We start from the raw sequence: 13,790 nt of genomic DNA on the forward strand, positions 1-13,790 counted from the left end.
TGCAAATATGGGCCCTTATTGGTAGACCAAATATTGGTTTGAGATTTTTAGGTGGTAAGCGCTAGACAAATCATAATCTTTTATTTGGATCATTTCGAATATTCCATTCTTTGCAGCGGTTACTAGAGCTAATGAATAGTAAAAACCAAAAAAATGACTCTGACTTAGGATTTAAACGTTCATTTGATCATGCTTCATAGAAGTAAAAAAAAGGTCCCAAACAAGGAACACGGTGAGAAGGCAGCAGATAAGGACCCAAATAACAATAAAAGGCCAAAAAATGTCCGAAAATGTGAAAAACAGCGAAGATATGGCCGAACAACAGTCGAGAAGGTGGAAAAATGACTCAAAAAGTGATAAATATTGATACGGTTCAAAAGGCTAAAAAAAGTTAAAAAGTTTTTTCAGGTTTTTGCTTTTTTTTAAGTCTACTCATGTCCTACCCATGTCTAGTAAATAAAGGTTGCTTGATGACAGACGTAATAAGCTTGCTTGACCAATTGGATCGAGTTACATATTTAGTTTATTTCGCACATATACATGGTTCATTTCTTCAAAAGATAGACATTATATAACTAGAACATAATCCGGGTATTTTCATCTGTTTCCTTGGCCAAGGCTTAAGACCCTCATATTTTTAGCAATCTTGGAGAGCGTAGTTCAAGTGAAATCCAATGATTCCCCCCGGAGAAAGGTTTTGCTCGCTAACTATAGGGTCTGCGCCAGTGCCCAAAACTTCATCGGAGTCCGTCTTGAAAACCACTCGAAATGGCTTTTGTGCACCTGGAAATAAAACACAATATTAAATAATAGCAACTTGGGCGCCGCAGGCATTTAATCCAGATGACAAGTCAAACTCGATTCGTACAACAGGAAAAGGAATCAAATTTACAGATAACCCTGAAGATCAACATGAGAGACCATGTGCAGTGTTTTGAAAGTGGTCTCTCGACCTCCAATACTTACATACATTTCAATGCAACAATCATTGCCAAACTGGAATCTTCAAATGACAAATTGTTCTCATACTAACAAAAGCCAAAAAGGGGATCTTCAAGCAAAGCTTTGACAAATCTATTTCAGTTTTTTTAAAGGTCCATTAGACATTCTGTGCTTATGACAAATGGGAACTTACTGCAAATTGACTCTGCATTATCAATCGTTCCAACAGTGTCAGCGGTTGTACCAAAACCGAAGAAGCGTCCACAAACGCGGTCATGAACAATGGTCGGAATCGTGCCCAGAACAAACATAGCGGTAGTAGCGTCTCTTTCACCTCCAGGGATCTAGAAAAGATTTGTGATCCATAGCACCCAACTGAGTTACTTATCCGATACTTGAGTCGGAGGATTGGATATTAAATAGATTTCCCGTACCTGAAGGTAATCTTGGGAGCAACCCAGGTCGACCGTGGATTTGACAGCAGCATTTGAACTGATCGACAGACCGAACGAGCCTTGTATGTCAGCATCGGCATCACCGCCTTCAATCACTGTATTATAGCAAATGGCACATTTGCCCACCTCTTGCCGAAAGCACATGGTGTAGCACTGGTTTGACAGATGAGTCACTAGATGAGTAAAGGGAGCAAAGAACTTGAAAGTGAAGAGCCTTCATAGCAAAGTAGGCTTATGGTGGAACGAACAAGCATCAAAATCGTAGTTGCTTGACAACCATTTAAATTGTGCACAGATGCCATTATAGAAGGCCAAATTGGACTTGAGAATGCCCGATTCGAATCGAGCCATCCGTTGTAGCAAACAAGGCATTGTTTGAATAACTATTTGGCAATTCAGTTTATGTTGCAAACCATCGAGAAAACCGTTCCAACTTTAGATTAAGGGCAAGATATAGTTCATACCACCAGCAGTGACGGCCGTCCCACCGGTCGGAAAGTTGAAGCTGGAAATAAAGGTATATCAACGTATATATCAATCGTTTGAATCTCTTGACAACCTCGATTGCAAAACTTTGGAACGCACTTATCAGGGTTGAAATAAAAATAATATTCAAAGACCAAATAAATCATTCAGCGGGTTTGGACAAATGTGTTCACTTGAATTTAACAGCTCTGCAAAATTTCCAAGAACATGTGTTTTCGAAACAATTGAACGGTCACTTATTTCCACGTAGTCAGATATTCTTTTCATCTTCACGTTATTTTGGCCCCTGAACTTACCTCGCGAATTGTCCGGCATTTCCAGTAAAATATTGTAGACAACCAGGTGGTCCTAAAACAAGTAGCAAAGAGTTCAAATCCCCTCGAATTTCAATGATATTGACTTTTGAGAATCAAATACTTACCTCCCATTTCATCTCCGCATGCATATTGGGTCACTAAAATTGGTCAAACTCGAATTTTTATTTGATCCAGACATATCTGAATAATTGAATATAAGTATGTATGTTAGATATTACCCTTGATGTCGAATTGACGGCTTACTGCGGTTCCACTAAAATCAAATGAGGCCTTGTGACAAAGATCCGAAGAATCCACAATCACTGAAAACAAAGTCAAAAAGAATGATTATCCTCAGAACATTAATCGTTCGAGTAACTTATTTTCGAAAGGGTGCTTTATGTGGTGCTTTGCGATCCAAAAATGAGAAATAGGTGTCATTTTTGTATTTCTTTGAAATCCTAAGTGCTTTCGACATTTCCAAACGCGTCTGATTGTTGCTTTGTTGTGTCCATTTTTACATTCAGATTAGAACCATATATCTTTTGAGCAATGGGATGAAAAACAGATTCTTGGGGCATAAATATAACCGTGCTTGTTCAATTGATCAAGGGACTTACTGTGTTGACCCGTGTTGAAGCCGCAAATCAACGGTGATCCATTATTTCCCGGAGAGGTGACACTGAAGCTATCCGAGGTACAATCGCCAATAGAGCCCCCTAAAAGTAGAACAGTGGCAAAATGAAGAGAGGCATTAACCAAGTCGGAAAAAAATCACATCACGTTTAAAACTGAATTTAATCAATGGACGGATGGTCTATTTACCATTGGTACTGACAGTGCTGGAAGCAGTTCCTACTGTTGGTCCAGCAATGGAAAACGTCTGAAATAAAGAATGGCCCTTTGCTGAATGCCCTTAGATATAAGAAAAAAAGCTAAAAATTAGGATCAAACCGTGAAATCCAGTCTGATTCGGCAAATATTTGATGAACATTTGCAAATCGTAAATGTGCACGGATCGGCAGTGGGCGTGGATGTACTCGCTTGAACGAGATAGGTGCAGTTTTCGGAGGTGGTTCCGCCACAAGCCAGACTGACTGGAAATCCAAGAGTCTGGGACTAAGAACTTGATGTTCTCTAACAACACGTCCATTTATCAACTTACAAACGCAACAAACACCAAATCCTTGGGCACAAGATCCGGCTGAAGATCCTCCTAAACATCCATTGGATCAGGTTTCTCATTGTAAAAGACAGTTATGCCACAACTTTATGAGGATGGAGCAACTTACCTTTGGTGATGCATTCATCGGCTGTTTTCGTAAAGCGAAGGAAGGTTTTACGTGAGAGCTAATACTTTGTCAGTCGGTCGATAATGCAAATATTGAAGTAGTATCAACTCTCTTTTGCACGTTCAGCAGAGCGAAAACCTTTGGGGAGATCGTTCAAGCGGAGACAAATACAATTCAAGTTGATGGATTCTATTCAATTCGGAAGAGACCTAAATAGTGTCTTGAGTATTTAAAAAATTGCAAGCAACTGTAGCAGTACTCAAAACTGATAAACGATAGGTGGGACTTTCTTGGGTAGCACTTCCTATTACACGCAACTACGTCTTTAGATTGTGTGAGTGAGGTTGAATGGTAACCACAAGGCACATACGGGTAGGCAATGATTATTCACTTAGTGGGTTCCCTAAAGTATTTCGACATATTCTAGACAAACCTGTTCTTCTGCACAAGTATTGTATTACCATTTGTCTCGTGCTAGTGTTAAAATGAAAACCTACTAAGGAAACTTTTTGGAGAGGGAAAGCAGTTTCTCGAAAGTGCTTTAGGAAATTTGGGAGAGTTTGAAAATCTTTAGAAATACTGGAGATGATGCTGATCTGAACAACAGGGCTGTGTTGTAAGTTCAATTGTAATTGATTTGAAGTTGTTTGAAGTCCTGGAATTATATTTCAAATCTAATTGGTTGAAACTGACAGTTTTTCAGCCGAAGTATTTGAAAAATCTCAATTACAAGTTAAAGATACGTTTTGCGTTATCCTTGATTAATATATCACAGAACTAGATTTGGTTGCACTTGCACTTCCTTCTAACTTGACAAGCACAAAGCATTAAGCACCAAAGGAAACTCAAAAGTCACCTAGATTGGGTATCAAGATGTACTGAATTATTCGTCAAATGATACATGCACATGTAGCTTTATCTAACTCTTGTTGTTACATGGAAAGGCCTATAATCAGTTATTTTAGCGAGCTTTAACCAAATGACATTTTCCCAACTTTGAAATTGTTGCCCAAAATTGTTCCCTGTTTTGGAGCTCGCTGAGAACAGACGCATTTAGTTTGCTCTCGTTCTTATCTCCCAGGAATTTCGAACCAAGGTGTGACTTCCTCTGTTGCTCCTTGGTTGCTGTGCACGTGTAGTGTTCGTGGCGTTTGTGTGTGGGTGAATCAATGGGAATTGCCATTCATTCACTCAATTAGGTTTGATTTTTCACGGCTCTTTGGTAAGACGTAATTACTTTAAAACCCATTAAGTTTATTCGTCATTTATGTTCATTTTTAGCTTTAGCAGTATCTCTCTGATTTAGTAGTGTAGTAGTAGTGCAGTATTTCTAGTTCCAAATCGTTATGTGTAGTTCTTTAGTTTGATTGTATTGGCTCTTTACAGTTAGAATTTATTGTTCATTAGTGTATTGATTTCATTTTGTGTTAGACCAGTTTGTTGAGTTTATGTCTGTGTTTTTGTATTTTTTTTCCTAGTTTACATATGTTTTTGATTTCTTGCTTTTCTCTGTCCCTTACTTCTTGTTTACTATCTCCATCTTAGATTTGTATGTTTAGTTTGATGTGAAGTATTTCATTCCTATTTTGCTCTGTTGTCCTGTATCTCAGGACAAGATTGTACGGCATTTTAGTTCTTTTGTATCTCTTGGTCTCTTGATTTTGTTGCTCATAGATAGTTCCTCCTGCATTCATGATAGAAGCTATTTTTGGAAAAGTCAGCAAAGAGGCTAGACAATGTTTGGCCTTGGTCTTAGCTGGGAAAGATCCTTCCATTGTCAATAAGCCGTTTATATAGAGGCTTTAGTTGCTTGGGTCAATGAAACCAGGGTGCTGCTTGAAAAGCAGCTCACCCAGTAGTTGAGAAGTCGACTGATTTGACCAATGTAGAGGTTGAAGAGGTGTCTCCACTTATAGCTGAGCAGGATAAAATAGTTTGTGAAAAAACAGTCTGTCCTGTTTACCGGAAGCAGCCTTGTCCTGAAGAAAGAAAAGGCTGTCAGTTTGACCACCCTAAATGGTGTCAAAAACTTCTCAAGTTCGGCCTTGAGAAGTACAATAGTAAGAAGGGATGTTCAAAGGTAGATTGTCCTTTTTTTCACCCGTACATGTGCCGTCAGTCCATGAGACTTAAGACGTGCTTTAATGTACGGTGTACCTCCGTCCATGTTGAAGGGACGCAAAGAAAGCCGAGAAATAGGATAGCTCAGTTTCGTAGTTTTAGAGCTGACCCTATTCCTAAACCTAATCCCACCCCACCCCCCTTCCTTAACCCATTTAGCTTCCTCCCTCCCTCTCCTCCTACCCCCCACCCTCTCTCCCAATTCCCTCCTCTTCCTTCAAAAACCCAATCCACCCCTATTCCTATAAAAACTCTCCTCCCTAATATTCCTTGCCCCACCCCTATTCCCAAAATACGTTCCTATTCAAATGTAGCTGCCCAACCCATTCCTCAAACCCAACCATCCCCATTAGCTCATGCATTGCCTCCAGTAGAACGTAGCTTTGTTGATAAGAGGGATTTTTTACGGTTGGAGAGGATGGTCCAAGATCTTGTGAACTTGGTCCGTCAAAAGAGAGGCCCGTAAAGGGGCTATATTTGAACGTGCATTGTCTGATTTCTAAAAAAGACAGCACAAAAGTTAAGATCTTAGAAGAACTAGCCGTTGAGAGAGAGATTGCATTCATCTCTATAACAGAAACCTGGCTTCGGCCAGGGGTCTTAGATGAAGAACTAACCATAGTTGGTTTCAACTTAGTTCGTTGTGATAGGATACGCCCTGATAATCCCATATTCCCACATGGGGGTGTATGCCTATATGTTAGGAATGATTTGCAAATTAGTCGGCTTCAAATGTCGAATGCAGAAGTATTGGTCTTAGTTTGTCATCTTCAAGGTTTTGATTTGTCTATTGTAACAATGCATAGACTCCCTTCTTGTTCAGTAAGCTCTTTTATGTCAGCTCTCAAATTCACTGGAAATGAATTGGATAAGGCAGTTTGCTCGAGTGTTTTCTTTGTAGGGGACTTTAATTTTCCGGCTAGCGTTGTAGAGTGGGAGGTTAGTCCTGATGGGTATATTCCCATTTCGAAATCGACATCTCAGTCGTTCGAAAAGCTGGAAGAATTCGCGATCTTGCGCAATTTCTCCCAGCATGTAGGTGTAGCCACCAAAGCAACTAACGTTCTTGACTTGGTCTTGTCCAATGACCCTGATCTGATCCAGTATGTCCATGTGACACCTTGTAATCTGTCAGATCATCATGTTCTCGAGATAGGGTCGACCATTACTCAAAAGCCGGCGTGCTATAGAGTAAAACCGGTCAAAAAGGTTGGTCTGGTTAAGTTCAAGTTCAAAGATGAACATTGGCCGTTGATTACAAAAAGATTAGAAGAACTTGACCTAATTTCAATTCTGAAACAGGAATCTTCCATAGATGCAGCCATTGATAAATTAGTTTCAGTTTTTAAGGAAGTTTGCTCCAGTCTAGCAATCTCTGAATGTGTTCCGAAAGGTGGTACACGGACAAAAATTCCAAAATATAGGAAGACCTTGTTTAAAAAGAGAGTTGCAAACTAGCAAAAAGGCTGAAGAGCACTTCGAATCCAGTGATTGTGGCTAGTCTCCAAAAAAAGGTGGACGTAGTTCAGGGTAAGATTAAGGCCTCCATCGAATATGACCACTTACAAACTGAGAGTATGGTGGTTCAGGAGGTCAGGTTGAATCCGAAGACTTTTTTTCTTATGCGAACTCTGAGAGAAAAATGAAACACTCTGTTGGGCCTTTTGAGGTTGATAGGGAAGCCATTAGCAAAGTAGACCCTATGGGTAACATGCTTGGAGATCAGTTCTCCAGTGTGTTTTCAACCCCACTGAGTTCAGAAGCAACAGCACATTGCTCTGAAGATGAGTCTGTTGAGATTGATAAGGTTGGTCAAGTTGAGCGTTTAGATGATCTTGTAGTCACAGATCAAGATGCTTTCGAGGCTATCAAGGACTTAGGGCTTTCAAGTTCTCCTGTTCCTGATGGCGTGACATCTCAGTTCCTGATGAGATGCTCACTGGCTCTTGCTCCTGTCTTCTCGTACTTGATGCAATGATCTTGGATCAGGGCAAGTTTCCATCTTCACTAAAGTTAGCTCATGTTGTTCCAATTTTTAAAGGGGGAGATAAGTCGCTCCCCAGTAATTACAGGCCGATATCTCTCACTTCGAATATTGCGAAGATGTTTGAGAAGATCATGAAGTTCAAACTTGTGGAATTTCTTGATATTCATGAAGTCCTTCCTCCTAGCCAGCATGGGTTCCGAGCACATTTTAGCACGGTTACCCAACTGATTGATCATATTGAGCAGGTTATTGAGGGACTAGAGAGCCATTAATCAGTTGACGTAGTTTATCTCGACTTTGTCAAGGCCTTTGACAAGGTAGATCATGGTCATTTAGTTGACAGGATCCTTGAGTTTGGGATCCAAGGCAAGGTTTTCAATTGGTTAAAAAGTTTCATTTCTGGTAGGAAGCAATTGGTTAAGGTTGAGGGATCCCTTAGTGACATACATGATGTCAAGTCAGGTGTTCCCCAAGGCTCCATCTTAGGGCCCCTCTGAATCTAATAAATAGACGAATTATAACCTTTCATTTTAATACAACTGGGGATTACCAAACCAAAAAGAATAAAAAAATCGCAATATTAGATGTGCTTTCACGCAACCGCTTTTCACAAAACCCGTCCGAGACAACATATCTGGAATCTTGGCCATTCCTACTAGAAACTAACTTTGTATCGTCAGCATTAGAAGAGAGACTGGCAGTAATATTAAGCTTTTGAAGCGGGGCAGTGAATATTATCAAAAAGAGGGGCCTTAAGATGGAGCCCTGGGGAACACCTGACTTGACATCATAAATGTCACTTTGTGATCTTCAACCTTCACTATTTGCTTCCTATCATGAATGAAGTTCATATACAATCCAGAACGTTGGCCTGGATTTCAATGTCTTAAAGTCTATTCAACAAAAGGCTATGATCTACTTCATCATACTTCTTTATGTTCAATCGGTTGGGTAACCGTGCTAAAATGCGCTCGGAATACAAGCTGATTAGGAAGAAGGACATCATGGACTTCAAGAAACTCTACAAGTTTGAACTTTGTGATCTTTTGAAACCCTTTTGCAATAATCAAGGTGAGAGAAATCTGCCAATAGTTCGGTTTTTCACAAATCAATATGAAGTGTTTGTCCAAATCGTCCCACAATTATGAAAACAACCTTTGTATTTTTTTGCAATATGAGGCAACTATTCATTGTTGTGAAAAGACGTTTTAATGCGTATGGCTTTCATATGCTTCAGCATAAAGAACATCAAAACCGTATGTTTGGATTTTTACCCTATTCTCAAGAGGAGCAAATATAAATTTCAGATTTCAAAAGTTTTGACTTCGAACACCTTGTTTCATTTGAAGAAAAATAATTTAGGAAAAGAAACCAACAATGTCCGTGAAACCTATGATAAGGCCAACTGGCCTGATGGTTGTTTTCATAACAGCTAAACCTATTCCTATTGCTTAAAATGATTACATAACCATAATCCACTTTGAAATACACCATAATCTATTTGAAGACCTTTTGACAGTAAATGTGAATGTCATCTACAATACCAAACTGGAGGTAAAATATCTGCTGAATTTGGAACAATCAACCCTTTTTAGAAAACATGAGCCTTCCTACTCATCTCAATTTGGAGATGAAAAGAATAGTAGTTGAAAGTAGCAGCTACCTGATGACTATGCTCGACCGCAATAATCCTCCATGATATTTGTAAGATCCGTTCCGCTTCTCAATATCAAAGTATTAGCTCTCATATGTGTGATTCACTGACATGTATAACAAGTTCCGTTTCTGGACGAAGATCCGACGCAGCCATCATTCTGTGGACGAAAAGAAAATCGATATAGGAATTAAAAAACACACACACCTTGATCACCAATTCAATGAGCGTAAAACAGATGAATTTAGAACGATTGTCTCACAGGAAAATTGATGATCTGAAAAATAGAAAACACTAAAAGGCAACAATAAGTTTTGATTAACCAAATCAGAAGATGGTTCCAAAACAAAAGATATACTTACATTTTCCTTTCCGGGTGTTATTTTGACTCAACACCATTGTGTTTAGACTCAAAAGAAGAAAGACAAAAATGAATGGTGCTGTCCAGTTAAACCCCATGCTTCAAAGGTCTGTTCAGGCCGACAGTCAAAACAGAACTGATTTTTCGCTCTTGCCAAAAACGAAAAGAGGAATAAATTTTAGCGCCTTCCGCGGACGCCGAACCAAAGTGGGCGCTCACTCGCACACGAGAACCTTTTGCAGTGCGCAGCCTACAGAGGGTTAACGTGCGCGTTGAAGCATTCAGCATTCAGAAGTAAAGTATCGATAATTCAAATGCGAAACGGAAATGGTCCGCCAAAATGATATCTGACGAAGTGATGAACTACATTACCACCTGATTTTCTCGTCAATGGTCAAAGTCCCACCCAGCAGGTGCGTTGGAAACTTTCGGCTTTGATTATGCATTACAACTATTAGCTAAGGCAATTATTGGTTGGATTTCACCAATAATAGATGACGTCCCAAGTATGGTTAACGTTGGATTGCCAGTGCTTTATGAAATATATATTCAAATACTGGTCCTGATTAATGGAATACGTACACTCAGCATTGGCGCTCGTTTTAAAGCAACATTACCAACCTATTCTCAATCGAGGGGCATAGGCCAAAACCGAATTTGGTATTGTTTCTTACCAAGAATGAGTGACAAGGGAAATGCGCCAAACTTGACTGCTTCGCAATTGGCAAACTTGATCTACCATTTTCAATATTTTTTACAAATCCATAACTGAGAGAAATCTCAAGAGGTGAAGGACATTGAGAAGAAAGGCGATTTCATCTGATAGCAATAATTACGTGCACAACCATTCCACTGTAAACAGGCGAAAAGTTTGAATCACTTTTTAGTCCTTGGCCACAATCAATAACATTCCCAAAGGCCAATCCTTACCACTTTCTTGCATGAATGATTGGCCTTAAATGGCCGATGGTTACTCAATATCTGCTATCAAAAGGTCGATATCCTTTCATGGAATCTCCATTGGTGAGAAACTCGGACAAGCTCGCGTTTTGTCAATCGCTTCTTTGGCATCAGATGTGCCAACCATAATGATCTGATGATGATAATTTTAGTCAGAACGTCAAAACATAATCAAAAGTTGGCAAGTAAGGTAGGCCTTCCACCCTTTTGAAGCATCCACATTTACAAGCTTGACTGAGTCCGCAAATATGCCTGGGAAAATTGAGCCTATTTCATGCTACGTGAAAAACAATTGGTCACGTTTCAATTGTTCAATATCAGATACTGATCATTTCCGTCCATTGCTTCAATGAACTGGTAAGACTAGTTAGTGTAATGCCATTTGATGAGGCGAAATTGTTCCAAGTGTTGGGATAAAATTCTCGGGAAGTCGTTGATCCCAGGAAAATTTCATTGGAAGTACAACAACCTGTTAACAGTCGCCTTGTATATTCTAATAGGTAAGGTTAGAAGACTCATATTACTACTATTATTTTTATTAATTACGAGGGGATCACTTTCATGACACCAAGTAAACACGTACATTGAATTGTATCGGTTTACTACATTACATGCTCTTCACCTAATTTCTATCCATTGATTAAGTATAGGACTAGTGTCTAAAGTGTAAGACCTGAAAACTGCTCGTTTTCTCAAGCTGCCTAAGTGATCTCTACAAATTCGTGTCTGGACAATGTTGACTCTCTTCAAGCTTCAATTTTGTAAACTCCATGAGACGAAAGTGACAATAGTGACTCACGTCCATCGACAAAGCAATACTTTGCGCATAGAAATGTACTTCAAATGTAAAGCTAAAAAAAACGATCCTTCAACAAGGCAAAGATTCAGTTGTTTCTGCTGATCGATCAGATCTGGCGTTCATTGTTCGTCAGAGTTTGAATGGAAGATAAAATGTGTTCGATGTTTGGCAAGATATCGAGGTATCTCTCCATCTTTCAGATCAGCGATCCATTATTGGGCTGAGAGCAAGCTTTGGATTGCGGGTTTGCCTGATTCATCGATTGTTTTCACACTCTTTGACCCGACCAGCATCGAGAGGCGGGATTCCCAATGCGTTTTGTCATGCATTGATTTGAAAAATTCGTATTAGGGTTGTGTAGGACAACTCTTTAGCAGGTTTTGACCCTATCGTCGATGTGGTTTCTCGATTGGACTCTGCCTTAAGGGTATTTCAGGGCTGCCTTCATTGGAGAATGATGAAGTGTGGGAAGGCTCTCAATGGTTTGATCGTTGTTCCCGCCCCTAGGCTTGGTAATGACCAATGATAAGGAGGGAGTGCACAAGTTTAGAAGCGAAGATTTTCGGTATCAGAGTAGATAATCGGCTTATGATTTCAACTCGTTTTCACAGCTCCATTTCTCATTTGGCAGGATGATTGTTGCTTGACGAGAGATTTGTTCACAAGCAATCCCATTTCCAGCACCTCCTCCTTTGTTTCCGCAATGATGGACTCCCTTACTATAATCATTTTTCTAAGACATGATCTCGATCGCTGTTTGTGCGATAGCCAAGAAATAATGATAGATTTTACGAACCATTATTGGACCTTAATGTAGATTTGCAAATGATTGTACTGATCTGTCTCGCATGAGAAAAGGGGTCTTTTGGAGGTGCCGAAGAAGGAGAAACCGACGAACGTGTTAGTATGATAGGTTAAAAGCACGACAGTTTCATTGAACCTTCCAGGAATGCGTAGCAATCTTGAAATGTTTTTTTTTTTTTCAATTTGGAGTATGGACGATACCGCCAGCCAGATGGAACCCTTTCGGTTGAACATGCATGAACATGTTCATCTTTGGCATTGTAAAATCGGTTCTCGTGATAAACATTAGAGGCATCAATAAAACACTGGATAGTACTATTTCCAAGACGGAATTTGCTACTCTAGAAAGGCTATTTTCTGCTTTCCTACCCTGAAGACGAACCTGCCTCGTGCTCTAAAAAACGCCCTCTTCTCTATTTAAAAGACAACAGAAAGTTTTTGTTATTCGTCGGAAAATAAACAAGATTAGAATCATCCGTTTCTTTTAGATTCGCTAAGGAATTTAACTAGGAGTGAATCTTAACCTGAAAAAAGATCGGACTATACTACGTCAGCTGAATCTATTCTCGATCTAATATTCACTCCTTTGTTTTAGGAAAATTGACTCAGGTTCTGATGATTTAGCAACTATGGGGCTCATTTGAAGATCAACCAAATTCCAAGCATTCCGATATCAAATTTAACACGTTCAAGTCTCACGGCCATATGGTTTCGCCATGTATGAGGGGATCATAGCTATCAAAACTAAATTCGGGTCAGTAGTAAGGAAGTAACTTGCAACGAATTTTGAGTATTTCGCTCCCATTTTTTCGAAAAAGGAACTGTAATCCTATTAGGGACATTTAAAGATAGTGTAATTGTAACGGCACAAAAACTACTCGGTTACTCGCTCCTTTTTTCGACTTCATTCACTTTCTTCGTTTTTCTCCAAACAACGGAAGGAAACTTCAGGGGTGAAAATCCCTTGTGCAATAAGAAATACATTTTTGCGATTATTTGCCCAATGGGTTCCATTTTTCATGCGTTCATCCGGAATACTTTGAGATAATGCCCATTGGTTCGAACAGGAACGGAATTGTCTGGCCATGAAGCGAAAAAAGTTCTGAATTTTTCACTATTTAGATTGTACGAAATTTAATTGTAAGGAGTAATCCTATTACAGTTTTGACGAGAAATGGTTGCATAATGAGATACTCTACTTCACCAAATCAAAGTTTAACTGGAACAGTCATCGATTTTTTTTCTTTAAGAATGACTAACGCCCTGGTTAAAGCATAATTTCAAATTATGATTTGTACAAGGATTTCCAAGCTTCCAGATAACTATGACATAATAACATCTCTAATCTGATCAAATCCAATGACAGTATATCTTTATCATTGAGTGCTCACAATATCCAGGAATGCAAACGAGTTTGCCATGAAAATTGTAGTCGAGAAATTCAAGATCTAGATTCTGACTCTTGAACTAGATTGGATGATGTCAAATTAGGCTGATTTAAACTTCGATCGTATTAGGTTATAACACTGAAACATAAACAATTGTTAAATATCAAATTGACTTACCGTGCGATGGGCTTGACAGCTACAGCAATCATTCCTCTTTGGGGAACTCAATATCAATTCAGTTGTCA

The 13,790-nt window shown here is 39.3% G+C and overlaps 1 protein-coding gene across 1 annotated transcript; it reads right to left on the minus strand.

The window, feature by feature from the left end:
- Nucleotides 1-505: 505 nt before the first annotated feature.
- On the minus strand, nt 506-9,729 carry LOC131885702 (uncharacterized). The gene is made up of 15 exons (XM_059233828.1): nt 9,596-9,729; nt 9,496-9,527; nt 9,345-9,393; nt 3,472-3,492; nt 3,345-3,395; nt 3,134-3,276; nt 3,005-3,062; nt 2,800-2,898; nt 2,419-2,502; nt 2,305-2,337; nt 2,180-2,231; nt 1,862-1,902; nt 1,377-1,570; nt 1,136-1,286; nt 506-783 (listed from the first exon to the last, which is right to left on the minus strand). Exons 1-15 carry the CDS (start codon nt 9,690-9,692, stop codon nt 638-640), a joined length of 1,251 nt encoding a protein of 416 aa, XP_059089811.1. The 5' UTR covers nt 9,693-9,729; the 3' UTR covers nt 506-637.
- Nucleotides 9,730-13,790: the final 4,061 nt, after the last annotated feature.

The sequence above is a fragment of the Tigriopus californicus genome, chromosome 8, assembly GCF_007210705.1.
Source record: "Tigriopus californicus strain San Diego chromosome 8, Tcal_SD_v2.1, whole genome shotgun sequence".
Classification (NCBI taxonomy): domain Eukaryota; kingdom Metazoa; phylum Arthropoda; class Copepoda; order Harpacticoida; family Harpacticidae; genus Tigriopus; species Tigriopus californicus.

What these genes read in the sequence shown, in the direction of transcription:
- LOC131885702 (XM_059233828.1), bottom strand. Translation starts at nt 9,692, where the DNA reads ATGGGGTTTAACTGGACAGCACCATTCATTTTTGTCTTTCTTCTTTTG. An exon ending in CTTCAACACGGGTCAACACA is followed by an intron (nt 2,503 to 2,799) that starts GTAAGTCCCTTG and finishes CTTTGTTTTCAG; the next exon opens with TGATTGTGGATTCTTCGGAT. An exon ending in TAATGCAGAGTCAATTTGCA is followed by an intron (nt 784 to 1,135) that starts GTAAGTTCCCAT and finishes TTTTATTTCCAG; the next exon opens with GTGCACAAAAGCCATTTCGA.